Source organism: Micrasema longulum, unplaced genomic scaffold (genome assembly GCF_059751315.1).
Source record: "Micrasema longulum isolate JH-2025_06_02 unplaced genomic scaffold, ASM5975131v1 h1tg000908l, whole genome shotgun sequence".
Lineage (NCBI taxonomy): Eukaryota > Metazoa > Arthropoda > Insecta > Trichoptera > Brachycentridae > Micrasema > Micrasema longulum.
The window spans coordinates 183,691-202,346 of NW_028278099.1; the positions used below are offsets into that span (position 1 = coordinate 183,691).

At 30.1% G+C, this 18,656-nt stretch overlaps 1 protein-coding gene across 1 annotated transcript in view; it reads right to left on the reverse strand.

Moving 5' to 3' along the window:
• LOC148278227 (uncharacterized) overlaps positions 1 to 18,656 on the reverse strand; it is a 106,315-nt gene that overhangs the window by 38,666 nt on the left and 48,993 nt on the right. Inside the window, exon 2 of the mRNA XM_088231743.1 lies at positions 5,646 to 5,816. Coding sequence (XP_088087869.1) covers positions 5,646 to 5,736 — 91 coding nt within the window. The 5' untranslated portion in view covers positions 5,737 to 5,816. The remainder of the gene's footprint in view (positions 1 to 5,645; positions 5,817 to 18,656) is intronic.

Here is an 18,656-nt window from a genome sequence, read left to right on the forward strand (position 1 = left end):
TTATCGCTGTTGCATGAAAGCTAAATGATCAGTATTTTTTATTTATTTATTATCCCTCCAATTTAAATTAATTTTCAATGAAATCATTTACAAAAAAATAATGCTGGAAACCATAACACTAAATACTTGACAATTAATGAGACATTTACATGTTCTGATTTCAATATTCAGACGCTACAATATTTTATTGCACCTAAAATTATAAAGCATGAAGATATTAATAAGTAAAATAAATTACAGCTATTTCAAAACTCTATTCCATAAATGGATAGATAAAAGTACTAAAAAGGAAGCTGAGTAATATATAACACACCTAAGAATATTGCACCTCTTAACACCATAGTGTGTGCAAATAGTGGGTGTTCAATGTCCTGGCTGAACATATTAAGTTCTCCAAAACAAAAGTCATTTTCAAGAGAAGTGTACAAGTTTGGATTTTGGGAAGAGACCATTGCAGGAGACTGCCGCAAAATATTGCATAGATTTCAATACAATTTGTCCAGATGCTGACAAAAATTTATGTTTAGAATTAATATTAATGTTTTTGTTTTTTTTTTAAATTTGGTATTCTTCAATAATATGCATTTATGTATTTGTGTTTCTCAAATTATGAACAATAATAAATAAACAATGTTTGATTATGTCCAAATGCTTGCAGACTGGCTGGGTTTCCTCCCTAGGAAGTTGTTCATATTTAAATTTATTTCAACAGAGAGGGAAAAATTTTTGAGAAGGGAATATGGAAGTCTAGGCATTTACAGGGCTTATGACCTGTCATTGGCTGGTTTAAGTGGCCTTTAATTCCCTTCTCAAAAATTTTTCCCTCTCTGTTGAAATAAATTTAAATATGAACAACTTCCTAGGGAGGAAACCCAGCCAGTCTGCAAGCATTTGGACATAATCAAACATTGTTGAATTACTACCTGGTAAAAGAAGAAGTATAAAAATTGAAAAATTGTTTTCAGGCGTTGCCTAGTAGGTGATTTGGTTCAGCCGGATGAATCTCACCCACGTGATAAAGGTTTCAGCTCTTTTACTTCACAAAAGTCAACAGATGGAAGAGTTGAGGAAACGTGGATGTTCAAACATAGGCAGAATGGTGAATGTTACACAGTGTGTAAAGTGGCCACTTAAACCAGCCAATGACAGGTCATAAGCCCTGTAAATGCCTAGACTTCCATATTCCCTTCTCAAAAATTTTTCCCTCTCTGTTGAAATAAATTTAAATAATAAATAATTTTAAAAATGTGTCCTCAAAGGGGTTACTCGTGCCAAGGACACTTAACAATGTACTTTTATTTATTTTTTTACATGTGAGAATATACAAAGCAGACTTAATATACAGAGAGAAATTACAAAAAGTTAAGACAAGTATAAATACGTATTTTTGTTTATATTTTATTTGTGTATGCCTAAATAAATAATAATTTATATTATAAAACTCACTGTAAAAAAATAAAATCATTACTATACGTTTGTGGAGCAGGTGATTCAATATTGGTTTGGGCGAATAAGACAATCCATTTTACCTCTACACACCTCGACTAGACATTTTTTATAGCCTTTTTGAACGTTTTCTTGTCACTTATTATTTCTAATGGACAGTGGAGGTTTTAGATTTTAATTGCATAATACTTAAAATCTCTTTGTCTGAAAGCGGTATTATTTTGTATTTTATATTATGGTTCCACTTTCCATTGTGTTGTATCTAAACTCAACAAAGGACTCTTGGCCTCATGGAATTAGGGATACGTTATTATTTTTTTGTACAGTTTCACAGTGTGTAAAGTGGCCACTTAAACCAGCCAATGACAGGTCATAAGCCCTGTAAATGCCTAGACTTCCATATTCCATTTTCAAAAATGTTTTTCCTGCCTGTTGAAATAAATTTAAATAGATTTCTTATAATTTATAGCATTCATTTGTATTTTCAGTATCTTAATACATTAGTAATTTTATTATAAGACTTACATTTCTTCAAAACCAATGGATGATCATAAACTGGATACGAAAATCACTCTCTTAATACCCATACACAATTCCTCTTTCTTCTCTAACTCATATAGTGTCCATGCGGCTCGACTGTGGAATCATCTCCCATCCACCATCAAAGATGTTACTACATTATCTCTGTTTAAATCACGTCTGAAGAAACATCTTTCTCTTCCTTAATCTCTCCTCCTTTCCTTTTTCCTCTTTCCGCTTTTTTCCTTTTCCCCATTGAGTAATAGTTTTGATTTAAGGTAATTTATAAACAAATACGTTTATTTCTATTTTTATATATTTTTAACTTTTTAATCTTTTTTTTTTCTTCTATTGAATATATTTTGTAACTTGAATTATAAAAATATTTTTTTTATTTTATTGGTTGGTTGGAAGAAATTGCCATTTGGCAATAAGCCCGCCAATGTACAAATAACATTATGTACAAAAAGTTAAATAAAAAAAATATTTAAAAAATCGAAATTTCATTTCATCAAATTCTGAATTTGCATCCGTCTGCCTCTGAGGTACAGAATTATATGCACTAAAAATCTTTTTTTTTATAATTCAAAGAAATATTTAAAAAAGGAAATTATCAAAGTAATATTACATTGTAATTTATGTACGAATACAATTTAATCTATTTCAAATTTACACTTTACACTTCGGGGCGTGCCTATGGGCCAGAGAAGTGGCTATATCTACATCCACAAATCAATATATATATATATATATATATATATATTAATTGACCATAGTATATATATATATATATATATATATCCTATTAAGCGTGTTTTCCAGATGCCCTTCGAAATATATGTATGTTTATGTAATAATATTTCATTTTCATTTTTGCCATTATTTAATCATGTACGTGCTTCCACTTTCCATTATGTTATATCCCAACTGAACACAGGGCCCTTGGCCTCATAGAGTTTGGAATACGTTATTATTGTATTTTTTTGTAATATGTATGTATTTGTATGAATGAATAAATAAAAAAAACAAAGCGAATTACAAAACATAAAATATTTTGAAATATTAAAAAGGTATTTATTCATTTTATCAATAAACGTTTAATTTAAATAAATTGATAAATACCTTTGTTCTGTACTAACTACTAAACAGTGAAGGTATCGATATTTCAGAGCCAACATGACCGTGTACAATATTTTTTTCTGTCGGTATATTTTTATTATATAATCTACGTGGATGCGTCTGATCACCTCGCCTTATGACCCAGCACATAATCAAAACCACGACCTTATTCGTGCAAATACAGCGTGCTAACCACCGCGCTCTAGAGGATCGTTATATATGATTCAATACTGTTCACTGGGAATCCTTCACATAATTAACTATAGTAAATTAATAAGGTGATTCATTATGAGAATCCACCTTGATAAAGATTTTTCTTGCATTTTTCACGCAAATCGTGTCATGAAAAAACTATAAATATTTCCAAACATGGAAAAACCCGCACAGAAGACAATTTTTTATGTGTATTTATATAATCTAGCGTAATAAATTATGATCATATTTCAAAACAGAAAAACGAGCAAACAAATTATTTTTATTTAATTTTCCTAGTAATTATGTTTTTCCTTTATTTATTTGATTTTTTTTCAGTGTTTTATGATTTTTGTTTGGTTAGTAATTCAGTGAAATAAGGTTTATTATAATAACATTTTTCATAAACCCTGTAAATGCCTCTCTTTTGCGATAAATTTTAACTTTGATAACTTTCCTAGAGAATGAAATCCAGCCTTGTGTACAAAGATTCGAACGTACTTAAAATATTATTGTTATAACTAACTGGTGTAAAAAGAAGAATAAAAATTATTGTTAAGTATTTTCAGGAATTGTCTAGTAGGTGGAATAATTTAGTTATATGAATCTCATCCACATCGTTAAAGGTTTCAGCACTTAACTTCACAAAAGTCAACGGATGAACTTGAGGAAATGTGGATTTTTAAACTTGCGCAGAATAAAGTGCGCAAAGTGGCCACTTCAACCGCTAGACACCGAAAAGTCGATAAGTGGTTATATACAAATATTTACTCACAATCATTAAAACGAACTTTGGTTTTATGACTATCATCATAAAACTCCCCATTTATGTTATCTTATCTCTACAACGTAAAAATTCTTTAATTACTTTATCGTGAAATCAATAATTATCACTATCCGAGCATACTCGACTACGTGATACAAAGTTTTTAATATAATACACGTAACCCTTTCATACCATTACTGTGATTAATATTCACAAAAAGTTTAGTTATATTAACGAACGCTAATCCCAACGATTATATTTGTAAAATATTCATAATTTTCATCATTTTAACTCGCTTACTGTCTGTATTAAGCTCCTTAGCGAGATTTGTTTTTGGAATCTATAATTTCAGTCATGTCTAATTTGGTTATTACACTGGCTTTGTTTTCCTCAGAGGGCGGAATACAAACTTTTGGCTTATGTATAAGTTACTAAACTAACTATAACTAAAAGAACTATGCATTCCAAAAGAGCTTGCTGACAGACATCTTACACTAAGATCAGCTTCAACTATGGAGACGCGCATTTGTGGTCGCAGGTTTAATGGCACAGAATGCTCTCTTACGAGAAATGTAAGGTGGTGTTTCAGAAAAACTAAAAACCCTCCTGTTCTCCAAATCATTTAAATAAATTATTTGATATATGAGTACTTATGATGACAATTACTCTATTTTTTATTAAACTTAAAGTTAAAATAAAGTCAATATTCTAAGAATCACTTTGTAAACCGCCCTTGAGATGTTATATTTAAAAAACGGAGCTTTATAAGTTACTCATGATAATAATAATAATTACTAAATGATGCCTTGGACCAACCAATTTTACAGTGAATTTGATATGTTTTTTAATAAGACAAGTCTTTTGTTTTGTTCGTTTGTTTCAAACCAAAAATACGCGTGCAATATATGAATTTTTAACAATTCTGAACCTCGCAGTACTATTTTTAAAAAGTTTATTGATTTTTATTCCGTGATATGATTAATGATATTTATTTAAAATGTTAGTAATTTAAACGTTATAACTACTTTGAGGCGTTCTTGAAGGTACAATGGTTATGACTCTTACGTTACTCTCTAAAATTTAGCACTTGTGGTGTTTTCCTAAATCTTCTCTACCTCCCAAAGAGTGATAAATTTGAAGACATATATTTTTTAATGCGATGATGATGATTTTTTGATTTATATAATGGGCACACTGATGATTACACGTCAAATGGTGTATAAAACTGTTTTAAAAACGGAAATAAAACTAATACGGTTTGGTCAATTCAACTTATTAAGTATTTTGGGTAATTTTTAAGGTCGCAATAATAATTTGAATGAAAATAATCATGTTTGATTTCACGTGTTCATATTTTTTGGCGTTTAATAATCAGTGTGGCTATTTTATAATCAGTGTATCTTGACCTGTTATGGCTTAAGATTATCTAAGATTTTGAATCGTCATAATTAAAGTTAATAAATAAAGCGTATTTAAATCATTCGCTCATCTTGTGTTTTTGTGTTAAAGGGTTTCTAGAATTCTCGTTTTTACCAACAATAAAAAAGGGCGTAATTGATCATCTTAATGATCATCAATCATGATTTATTATTGAGTGACTCACCATACTCTTCGTCATCAGCTGCTGTCGTCATGGTGTGTATTATCATCACCAACAAGATGGAACCCACTGGAAACCATCGTAAGGAAGTCATTCTTATTTTTACTCGTATTTCTCGACTGAGAAATGCCGCCAAATGCACCGCTTACTCCTTCGGAAACATCAGTGGGTCGTCTGAAAAGAGGCGAATAAAAAAGGATTAAATACATGATATTTAAAGATCAAGGTATAAAAACGAGTTTGAAATTCCTTGGTTGATAAGTTATTTTCTTATATATAATCCGGTTGGCTGATTAATATTTACTAAGAATAGGGCATGGCATACAAGGGATTTCAACGAAAGGGTTTCCTTGTTATTAATCCTTTATAAAGGAACTCGGAGGAAATCATTTTTATATGCTTATATGCTCGTGAATTATTATATTTAGTGGATTTAATTTTTTTTTAAAAAAAGGAAATACCTACACGAAATACCACTTTATTTCCATATTATTTTATCAAATAAAAAATATGGTTTTGTTTGAACAATCTCTTAAATAAGAAAGTTAAATAAAGAAAACAAATAAAAACTCAAACATTATTATTTTTCAATTTAAATCATATTAAATGTGCTTGAATTTGATTATGAAATAATCTCAATTTTTTCCGGCAGAATTTTTTCATAAATAATATCTTCGCGACCAAAGTAAATATAACGTTTAAATGCAAAAAATTATAACAAATGAGATATCTTTACGGAAACATAGTTTTATACTGGAATATTTACAGAGTAATGAAATTTTTTATAGAAATAAGCACCAAAAAAAAAAAGATAAATGTTTATACGTCGGCGTCGTTAGAAAAAAATATGTGTTCTTCATTATGTTGTCTTTGCTTTTACGTTACATATATTATTTTATTTTATTACATGCCTTCAAAATGGAATGTGAGGTTGATGAAATTGAGCATTTTCGACAGCTCCGTCTGTTTGCAACTGCCAAAGCTGCTCGCGATATTTGCGCAGTGTACGGTGAAGATGCCATAAATTATTGACTGTGTTGTAAATTTATGAAGGTTTGAATATTTTTTTCTAAAATAATGGAAGAGAATACATTATTGACCGATTAATTGTTTTTATTTTTGTTGCGTCATCTTGTTTTCTTCGTTTGGAAAAAAACGGTCACAACTTTTTTTAACACGCAACGCTTAAAAATAATATTTTTTTACAAATACAAAATTTACTCTTTCTTTAGCAACACAAGCACCTAAACCTAGGGTTTCCTAGGACAGCGGTGCCCGTATCTTAACGGCCGTAGTGAACGGTGATGCGGTGGACAGCCGTCGTAACGGTGACTAGAGAGTGGTTTCCTAAGAAAACGGTGTTGATAACATTTAACAACACCGTTTTCCTAAGAAATCACTCTCTAGTCACCGTTACGACGGCTGTCCACCGCATCACCGTTCACTACGGCCGTTAAGATACGGACACCGCTGTCCTAGGAAACCCTAGCTTTACTCTATAATAAATAATAACTAGGATAAAGCTGGGTGGAAACATCAACAATATTTTTATTTTGTCCAAACTTTCGTAGACAATTACTGGATTTAACTCCTTAAGGATTTATTAAGATTAAATTGTGAAAAAAAATTGATTTCACTTTTCTATAATGTTCTTCTTCTCTGTTGTAATAGGTGCATGTTATAAAAATTGCAAATATTTTCCAAGTTATTTTATAATTTAGGATATTCTCGTCTTAAAAATTAGACATTTAAAACTGTATCCCTTGAAATTCCATTGTAAAACAAATCGTACTAATTGTACTGGGTTGAATAATCATAATTGAACGTAGTTATGTAGAAAGCAGCCAGCCATAGAAAAGTGAAACTGAGATAATTGCTCCTGAAAAAAGACTGAATAATCAAGTCTACTCAACAGTTGGAATGCTTTTAACTTTAACAAATAATAAACAATGAAAACATCAGTTTTTTTTTTCAATATTTATGACAAACATGAATCTCATTATGTGACCAGTTTCAATAATTTTCAGAGAACCGTAAGATTTTGCTAGTGCTGGGGGTGTTTTTTGGAAATTGAAAAATACCGTTTTTCTAATCACACCATTTTCAGAAGGTGATTAATACAGTTTTTTTGTATGAAAGCGGTCTGGCTGTTTTTAGCAAAACATAGAATAGACCTTACTGCACCCGATAACATTAATATCGCATTTTTTCGAAATTGTGGACTGGCTGCTTTCTGCATAACTACGTCCAATTCTGAGTGTGATCTGACGGGCTCAACATTACAATTAGTTTTTTATTTCTCTTTCATACATTATATACGAGCATATAAGTACACTGCCAGAATTTGAGTTTGACTGACACCTGAATTAAAACACATATCATCTTGATGTCATAAATTAAATGAAGATTGTTGCATAAATACGGCGTCGGTAAATATTTAAATTTATTTCAACAGAGAGGGAAAACATTTTTGAGAAGGAAATATGAAAGTCTAGGCATTTACAGGGCTTACGATCTGTCATTGGCTGCGTTAAGTGGCTGTTCAAACATGGGCAGAATGGTGAATGTTACACAGTGTATAAAGTGGCCACTTAAACCAGCCAATGACAGGTCATAAGCCCTGTAAATGCCTAGACATCCATATTCCCTTCTCAAAAATGTTTTCCCTCTCTGTTGAAATAAATTTAAATATGAACAACTCCCTAGGGAGGAAACCCAGCCAGTCTGCAAGCATTTAGACATAATCAAACATTGTTTAATATTTTATCAATTAAATTCTCATTATATTCATTATTTTTAGCAATCTGATTTATTGTATTAAGTTTCTTTTAAAAATTAGTATCATCTAGTGGAACGTTAATTAACCTTTGAATCATTGAATGGAATGCGAAATGTTTATGGGCAATTGGATGATTGGAGAATTATGAATAATTGTGTCTGTATATGTTGGTTTACGGTAGATCGAAATCAAGTTTTTCTTTACACAACCCATTTATCATATTTTTCTAATGCATGTGTTAATTTTTAAAAGATAAATGCAAGTACTTTAATTTGAAACGAATTGTGGACATGTACATTGACCCGAGTGGAACCAAATGTTCCGATGTGAAGTAATTCTTTGATGCATCTCTTGTGCAGAAAAAACGATCTGTCATCCGCTGTAAATGCGATAAGATTTGCAACACGAAATGCATTCCAAATTAAATTTGATACCGCCCTTTCAGTCAATCTCATTTCGTTTTTGAATTTGAGATAAAGCTTTGTGTTCCGAGACCCTTTCGATTTTAAATCACGATTTTGGAAAAGGTCGATTTGGAAGAGTCACAGTGATTTATTTTGACTTTTTCTTAAACCGAAATGTCACTCTGCGTGACCATTATTTATATTAAGCTTTGCATTTCAGAAAAAATGATATGAGTGATATTCATCATTGACTAGTTTTTTAATCGTTGGTTTAGGCTTCAGGCAATGATAGTTATATTTTGAAGATTCATCATTCCTCTTTCTTCACCCAGTTGTGTTATATATATTTATTAAAATTGTTAGATGAAGATGAGGTGATTATTTTTACGTTTCAAGAACAATGAAATATGTATTTTGCTCAGCCCTGCCAGGAATTAAATCCAGAAGTTCTAGAATGGTAGGCAAAGACGCAAACCACTACGCAACGAGTCGGACTTATCTGCTCTCGATTTCCTTATTCAGAATTTTTACCTGAGAGCAGCTATCGAGTCGGAAATACTCGGCAAGGGTTCTGGATTTATTTTACACACAGAACTGTATACTTCATCCACCGAGAAAAACAAATTTCTAAGCATGTTTATAAGGAAAAAATATTTCGCTTTCGTTTTGACTAATAATTTATAAAATTTATACAGCTTTTGTAAAATTAATTTCTAAAACAAATAACGTTTTAAAAAAACGATGCAACGATAATTTTTTTAAATTCTTTGATATATTGACGTCTTAACGATTATTTGGTATTTTTAAAATTAAAATCATATCGTTTATGTTTCTTATTGTTAACAATTTCACAAAATATATTAAAATTGTGCTTTATTGGTGATTTATGTAATGTGCAATAATCGTTTATTTATTAAGATAAAAGTTATACTACATCATTTTGTAACAATAATTCAGTCGTACGATTTGTTTTTTTTCAAATATTATGTTAACTTCTTCTTCTTCTTGCGGTGCTCTGTCAGGTCCCCCCAACGTTGGCGATCACTACAGCGTGAGTCTTGCGCTACTCTTATATTCCGCAGCAAGGACAGCTGTTTATTGGATGTACTCACTATAGTGATCCCAGGGAAAAAATGACCTAGGGTGATATTCCAAACGCGAGTGGTTAATTTGGGATATTTATTTTTTCCGTGCGACTAATTTTTGCTTCATATATGGCCACACTGATGATTAAACGTCAAAAAATATGAACACGTGAAATGAAACATGATGATTTTCATTTAGAACATTATTGCAACCTTAAGCATTACCCAAAACACATAATTAGGTTTAATTGACCAAATCTTATTAGTTTTATTTCCGTTTTTGAAGCAGTTTTATACACCGGTTGACGTTTAATCATCAGTGTGGCCATTATATGAAGTTAAGTGTCGTCACATTAAAAAATTAAAAGTTTCAAATTAATATTTTTCTAGGGAATACCACCGGTTTACCTCTTTATGTTTACTTAAGATGCGTAACTTTTAATTGATTAAACAAAAATCCGTCACTGAAAAAATATCCCTCGTGCGTTTGTTAAATTATTTTTAATTATCACTATATTATAAAGTTATGTGTAGATAAAATAAATATGAACAACTCCCTAGGCAGGAAACCCAGCCAGTCTGCAAGCATTTGGACATAATCAAACATTGTTGAATTACTACCTGCTAAAAGAAGAAGTATAAAAATTGGAAAATTGTTTTCAGGCGTTGCCTAGTAGGTTATTTGGTTCAGCCGGATGAATCTCACCCACGTGATAAAGGTTTCAGCTCTTTTACTTCACAAAAGTCAACAGATGGAAGAGTAGAGGAAATGTGGATGTTCAAACATGGGCAGAATGGTGAATGTTACACAGTGTGTAAAGTGGCCACTTAAACCAGCCAATGACAGGTCATAAGCCCTGTAAATGCCTAGACTTCCATATTCCCTTCTCAAAAATGTTTTCCCTCTCTGTTGAAATAAATTTAGATAAAATATTAAATCAAAAACATAAACGCAATCTTATAAATAAATATTTATATTCTACTACCGCAGTAAATAAAGTAAATTCACCTAAACAATGGAGGCGGATTCTTTTTATGAATGTCATTTTTTTGCAAACAATTATGTAATTCCCTACCATCAAACATTAAACCTGCATTCTACACAACTAATAATATAGGAACATTGTTAAAAAAATCACAAAGACAAAGTCCACAAATATAATAAATCTAGCATTGTAATGATTGCGATTTAACCTAGATTGGAAAAACTAAAATAAACTTCCGAACTCCGAATACCTGTTAGAACTACCAGATATAATGCGCCATTTCATATAGAAACTGCTGGAACAAATTATGCTATTAATTCACCTATTCCAAGATTGCACAGTCTAGGGAACCAGATCAGTTGTATTGACATTTTTCACGCTGGCAAAATCAATTTTATCCTGCTCTTAAAGAAATAGTTTAGGATACTGACTGCTGTTTAAATATTTATGTTAATATGTAAAAAAGAACATAAAATGGATAAATAAGTAGTTGTTAAATGTACTCGTATAAACAAAAGACTGGATTTTAAATTTCTTTAGTTTTCATGATTAAAAAAAATATTTTTTTTTTAAATAATAATACTAATGGATTATAAACAAAAATTACAGTTTCTTTATCTACTAGATACATACTTAGGTAATAGATTTCTCTGGATTATGTCAAGTCTGCCTAACTAGGTACAACTTGTTTTAAGGCAGACATTTTAATGAAAAAATAAATCAAAATTATTACTTTCTACTTTTTAATTTACTATACAGTTTTACAATATTAATTTTTTATTTAGGAAAGTATTTTGAGTAAATTTTCCGACTTTTCTCGACCTAAACCCAGTAACCATTTTTTTACAAATTTATTAAATTGAATCCGGGTCATGGTTTTGCAATCTTTGGGTAACATATTGAATATTTTGGTGCCCAGAAACCTGAAATTTCTTTGCCCGAATTCAGAGTTTGTGTTAGACCCTATGACCCATCCTCTAGTTCGACTTCTGGTAGTGTGGAAGTGTTCCTTTTGGGGTTTGATGGAATAATTTACTTTCACAAATATTATTATTCTCTAAATATATAATTGCCTTATATCTAAGATCTCAAATTCCTCAAATAACTTGACGCTGCGTTTATTATTTAATTTTTAGTTTGTATTGTATTTTATTTTTGTTGTGACTTTCTGAGCTCTTAGCACGAGACAGTTTGTTTTAAATGTATCTAGAGCATTCAATATACATTGCAACAATACCAACAAATTAAGTAATTACTGGTTGTGCCATTACTGCGTAATCTTTATACTTACGTCAGTTAAGTAATGATCTATCGCATAGTATTATAATATAGTACAATGTATAAAACAACTGTGTAGTATATTTAACTATATTTTTTTGTATTATTTCATAATTTTGTAATAGAACACTCTTTTGTTTGGCATTTGTGCCGTGTACACTAATAATTTTTTTTTCTGGATGATCGGGAAAACAGGCATGAAGGCCACAAGTTTCCAAAACAGAAGACAAAGTATTTATACATAACTAGAGGACCCGTCAAACGTTGTCCTGCCCCAACATTGCGCGTTGGCTTGCCTGCTATTAGCTTGGAAAAAGATTTTTAATTGATATGTAGGTACCTAGGTACTTGTTTGTGATTAAATTCCAAAACTAAAAATTGTAAATATTGACTTTAAGTAGGTACTTGTTTATTTTTGAATTCCAAAATATAAAATAAATATTTTTTCAAATATGGTATTCTTTTTGCTCCGCTCTTCTCACCAACGGAGGGGTGTACTTATCTAGGAATACGATTTTTAAAAATCAATACATTGAATTTAATATTATTTTAGTGTTCCCAAAAATCCAGTAAAAAAAAAATGGGTAGTATTTTTAATGAATTTAAGGAAAAAATCTGATTGAGATCCACAAAAAACAAACGCTGTTTGTAAACATTCAAAAACAAACTTTTTTATATACAAAATAAAAACAACTTTCCATTTTTTTTGTAAATGCATTCACCTCGAATGCAATCCTGGTAGATCTATGAATAACATATTTATGCTCCTTACTTCTCTTTTACATAATAGATTGAATATTTTAATATCTACGTACACACACAGCGTAAAGATCTATATTTCTCTGAAAACCGCACGTAAATCGGTTAAGCCGCTTAGGAGGAGTTTGGTGACATCACACGTACAGAGGAATTATACATGTAAAGATATAGCAACAAAGTAACGTTGGCAACAAACACAAATTAACCTATAATGACCGTTCAAAACTTCTTTTTTAATCACTAGATTCTTCAAATATGTCCATCCTCCATCCATTTGGAATAAACTATTAAACGTTCGTTAAATTCTTGGTAGGGGTGAGTGGTAACCAATATTTGATTTAAAGATTGGCAAAAAAATGGTTGGTGATGTTGTGTTCTTCTACTTGGTGCAGAAAAAATGATTTGTATAGTTAAGTTTGGTGCGTCTACGGATGAATGTATAACTTTATGTAGGTAAAGTATGTCTGATAGTTTACGCCGGTTAGATTAACTAATTAAATGAAATGTGTTAACTTATCATTGTATGTGTGTAAAGTGTCACTTAAACTATCTCGAAATGTAAGAATCCGAAGCATTTTTCTTTGGATAGCTTCAATTCTTTCATTTTCATTTTCAGGTGTTGCCGTTAGCTAGTATGTAAGTGAAATAATTCTAGAAGAAATAGTAAAAGAATCTCAGCTGCATCAATAAAGGTTTCAGCTCTTCCACTTAATAATGATCAACAGATGAATGAATTAAAGTAATATTATATTTTTTATAGGAAATATTTGCGTTATTATTATTTACCCAAACATTTCAATTTCGGGGCCATTTTCAACGAATTGTTAATAACTCACTGTTAGAAAATGTGAATCAAGCTGGGGTAGAGTAGGGTTTGAACCTTGGACCACTGATCCGTGAGTCCGCAACACTAACCACGGGACCACAGCCCGATTCAAAATTTATAGATGTTAAAACATAGGCAGAATGGTGAATGTTATACAGTGTGTAAAGTGGCCACTTAAACCAGCCAAAGATAGGTTATATGCATGGGCATATAGAAGACTAAGCATTTACATGTGCAAATGCTAAGTCTCCTATATTCCCTTTACATATCATTATAATTCCCTTCCAATGTTATTGATCTCTGTTGTAATATATTAAAATTGATAACTCCCAAGGGGGTTTAATTCAATTCTCATCTACAAGAATTTGGACAAACTCGAAATATTGTTGGTAATTTATTTGCTATGAATTAAATTATCAGAATTTATTATTTTATTATTTTTTTTATATCATGAAGATTATACTCAAAAGAAATGTGTAAACTAATGTAGAAATGATGTACAAAGAAATTGGCTTCCTCACAGTAAAGCAGCAAATAAAATATAAATTTACCTTTTTTATAAATAAAATAAAAGATGTTGAAAGCGAATTATTCTACCAAATTCAAAAAGGAACACTCCCACACTACCAGAAGTCAAACTAGAGGGTGGTTCGTGGGGTCTACCACAAACTCTGAATTCAGGCAAAGAAATTTCAGGTTTCTGGGCCCAAAATATTCAATATGTCACCCAAACATTGCAAAACCATAAACCGAGTTTAATTAAATAAATTTGTAAAAAAGTGGTTACTGGGTTTAGGTCAAGAAAAATGGGAAAATTTAATCTTAAACATTCTTAAATAATAAGTAGTATTTATAAAATATTGTATAACTGTAAAATAAATAAACAAGTATGTAGTAATGTTATTGTTTTTGCTTAAAAATGTCTGCCTTAAAACAGGTTGTACCTAGTTACGAGTAGGCAGACTAGACATAATCCAGAGAAATCTATTACCTAAGTATATTATGTAGTAGATAAAGCAATTGTATTTTTTTGTTAATAAACCATGATTATTATTATTATTATTATTATTATTATTATTATTATTATTATTAAAGAAATTTGACCAACAATACCCTACACATGCAAGTAGGGAAACAAATATATAAGATTATTAATGAGGAGAAAATCAAGATTTTAAAACTTATTAGGGATTAAAACTGTATAATTAGTTACTTGAAGAAATAAAAGAAATAGCGTTGAAATATTTTTCATTTATTTGAAAAACAATGTTCTTGAAAAATTTTAATAAAGAATTGTAATTTTATCAACAGGTATTTATTTATTTACTAAACAGGAACAAACAGTTAACAATGATAAAATAACATTAAAAAGATACGGTTTAAAGACAGACCAGCGAAGGTTCTAAATAAAAATCATACATATTAAATTGTGGTACAACAAAAGGGTGTGTTTGTGTGTATTTGTATGAGAGTAAGTGTAGACGTGTGTTTGTAGGTATGTATTTGTTAAGGAGTAAGTGTTTATATGTGTGTAAGTGTAAGCATCATTAAATAGCAAGTGGGAGCGTATCGCAGCCAGAAAGAATGAGTCTTAATTTATTTTTTAATAAATTCAGGGGCAAGTTAAGTATATCAATAATGAAAAAAGCATTTTAGTTTGAGCAAGAACGATGGAAGAAAAAGTGTTGTGAATAGTTAGTGCTACAGACTGGCAGATGGAATAAATACTTATTTCTTGTCACGTGAAAGGGGACATTAAGATTATTAGGAGTATAGGTTAAAAGAGTTAACTTTATTATTTAAAAAAATATATAATGGCATAATTTAGATATAGTGCGTCTATTTTCAGGGGTAAAAAAATCATTTTGTTTAGCAGATTGGCTGTAAGTGTATATCGTTTTATTGTTTTTATAATCTAGGAATTTGAAAAAAAAATTGTTGGACATTTTTAATCCTTTCAATGTTTGTATTGTATTGTGGGCTCCAACAACGGATGCAAACTCTAAGTTGCTGCGTACAAAAGTGATGTATAAAGTCGTCAATGTATTTGGTTTTTTGAAGGGTCTGGAAATTCTTAAAATGAGGCCCAGCATTTGGTTAGCTTTTTCAACAATATAATTTATGTGAGACCCAAAGAGCAATCTAATATAAAAAATAACTCCTCAGTCTCTAATCTCGCTGCTCCGTGACATGGAATTATCTTTGATCATATAATTGTGGGTAGTAAAATTTTTACTTTTAGTAAATGTCATTAAATATCTTTTTGAGGTATTAATGTACAATTGATTTTTATTCCAGCAATCAATAAGACGATCAAGATCTTCTTGAATATTTGCATAGGGCGATATATCGTTCAGTTATGTTGATGTTTTGAACTAACTTAATGAAGCGTAAATAAATAAATAAATTACTAAAAATATTTAAATTTGTAAAACAATGATTATCTACGTGCATTGTTCGTGCATACACGTGTGTACAACTTAAGGATATGCTTTTTTAGACAGATTCGCCTCGCTAACATAGTATGTACCATTTTAGATGCGAGTCAGTTGAATGGACTATTGTTTTAGAACAAATTACCTCCAGTCTTGTCACAAATAATCATATAGGATATGACAAGACCATACTCTCTATAGGGTGGTGCACTAACATCTTCAAAATATTAATTCAATATTAATTTGAATCAAATTGCGTAGTTCGTTATATTATGTAATAATTTTGTGGCATTTAGGTAAAGAGGTACATGTCACTAACATTGAGAAAAAAAGTTCAGGTAAGTTATCCTTTTTTTCTTTTTTTTTTCTTTTTTTACAATAAACATAATAATAAAACAGAGTATTAAAAAAATAAATCATAATTACATATCAATGAAATACGTATTAATAGAAAAATAGTAAACAAAAAAATCTCACAAAGGCATGGCCTGTTCGTGGGTATACAAGAAAATGTTAATGTATTTTTGATCCTATAGTAAATAATGGACAGTTATAATTTTTTTGTATAACATAAGAAAGAAAAAAAAAATTCTGTAAAAGATAATATGGTATTTTTTATAGTAATTAAAAAAGGAAATAAAAAAATATTTTAAAAAAACACAAAAATATTCCTTATTATTAAAGGGCAACAAAATAAATCGTAGAAAAAAAGAATTCGAATCTTTAGTTTGAATTCAGGATAGTGCATGTTTTTCAAAAGAAGGAAAATTTTGAATGTTTGGAATCAATGAAATTTTATCAGTAAAAAAATAATTTTTGGGCCTATAAAATATGCATGTCTCTGTACGAGCCTAGTTTTACAATGTGCTATTTCTAACACACGATTCCTTTTTTTACTATCAGCAAGTTTCCATAAATCTACTTATATGACATTGAGCTTTATTTTGTGATATGTAGCATATAGTTAGAAATTTAGTGTATTGTAATAAATTATTCTAGATTTTTTACTACGGAAAAAGTGGGTTATCTTAGCACTTTCCTGGGTTTGTAATGAATCATTAATATATAATGAGGCTTGTTATAAAATAAGAAACGAATAAATGCTTTTTATTGTTTAAGGCCTTGTATATTTCAAATATATTATGAACTAGTAAAATTAAATATTTTAATGTTTTTTTGTATTTTTTCTTCCTTTTTTAATTACTATAAAATAAAAAAGAACTTTAAAATCGTTTATAAAATATTTTCATTTCTCTTTCTTTTATAACACAAAAATATTATACCTGTCTATTTATTATAGGAACAAAAATTCACCAACATTTCTTGTATACCCACAAACAGGCCATGCCTTTGTTTTTTTAAATTTTAGTTTACAAGTTTGACTGTAAATATGTTTTATCTGATAAAACGAAAAAAAAATAAAATTAAAAAAAAAAAAAAAGGTTTTTTTAATATTTAAAAAAAAAATAAAAACAAGCGTAATAATAAAAAAAAAAATATACTAACATAACTATTCCCATAATCTAAAATATTATTGTTTTCAATCCATCCTATGTTATTTGATCGTGCCACGTAGATTTTTACGAAAGTATAAAATGGACCAAAGTGGTCAAAAATATATTCTCCTTCATTATTTTAAAACAAATTAATTAATATGTTTAACGATCGTCCGAATTTATCTACTGATGTAGTACTGAGCAATTACAAGGCTGAATCTCGAAACGTTCTCTCAAAAAGATAGTAAAACAGATGGAAAAAATATAATAACTAAATTTATTTTTTACATTGGCAACTTTCGAACGCCTAGATACTCTTATTTGTCAATCGGGCAGAATCTAGTGACATTTCTTTTGCATCTAGGCACTCGTTTTCTAATCTGACAGTTATGTCGGAATTAAATTCGACGTCAAAATTTACTTATTTGTCTCTCTTATTATTAATAGGCTTTTAAGAAGAAAAAAATGCCAGCCTCAGAACGATTAAACGTTTAAATGAATCGATTTTTAGGGAAAAATTGCTCGGCGTAACAATATTTTTGTCCTTTTTAATGCGTAGATACACGTATCGAGGGGTTCTAGCCCCGTCGGTATAAACCGATGTACTTACATCAAAACTTGAAACTTACAACAAAACCAGCCCCCCCCCCACTACTATAAGCATTTGCAGTCGGTCGGGAGAATTTTTTCTTCAACTATGACGTCATACTGAAGCTATGTCGTTTGAGTATGTGGATAAGTGTACCGTGACGTACTGTTCCCCTTGTTTCATATCTATGTACCTATCCAAAACTTGAAGGTAGGGGGTCGGTAGTGTATCTTCTTAATCGGTAGAGAGAATTAATCTTCAACTATACCGTCAAGGTGAAGGTATGTCGTCTTTATCTTTCCATCATAATCGAGGCCCTGGACTTCCATATTCCAGTCTCTTTAATTTTCTCCATACGGTGCATAGCTGTTGGGTAA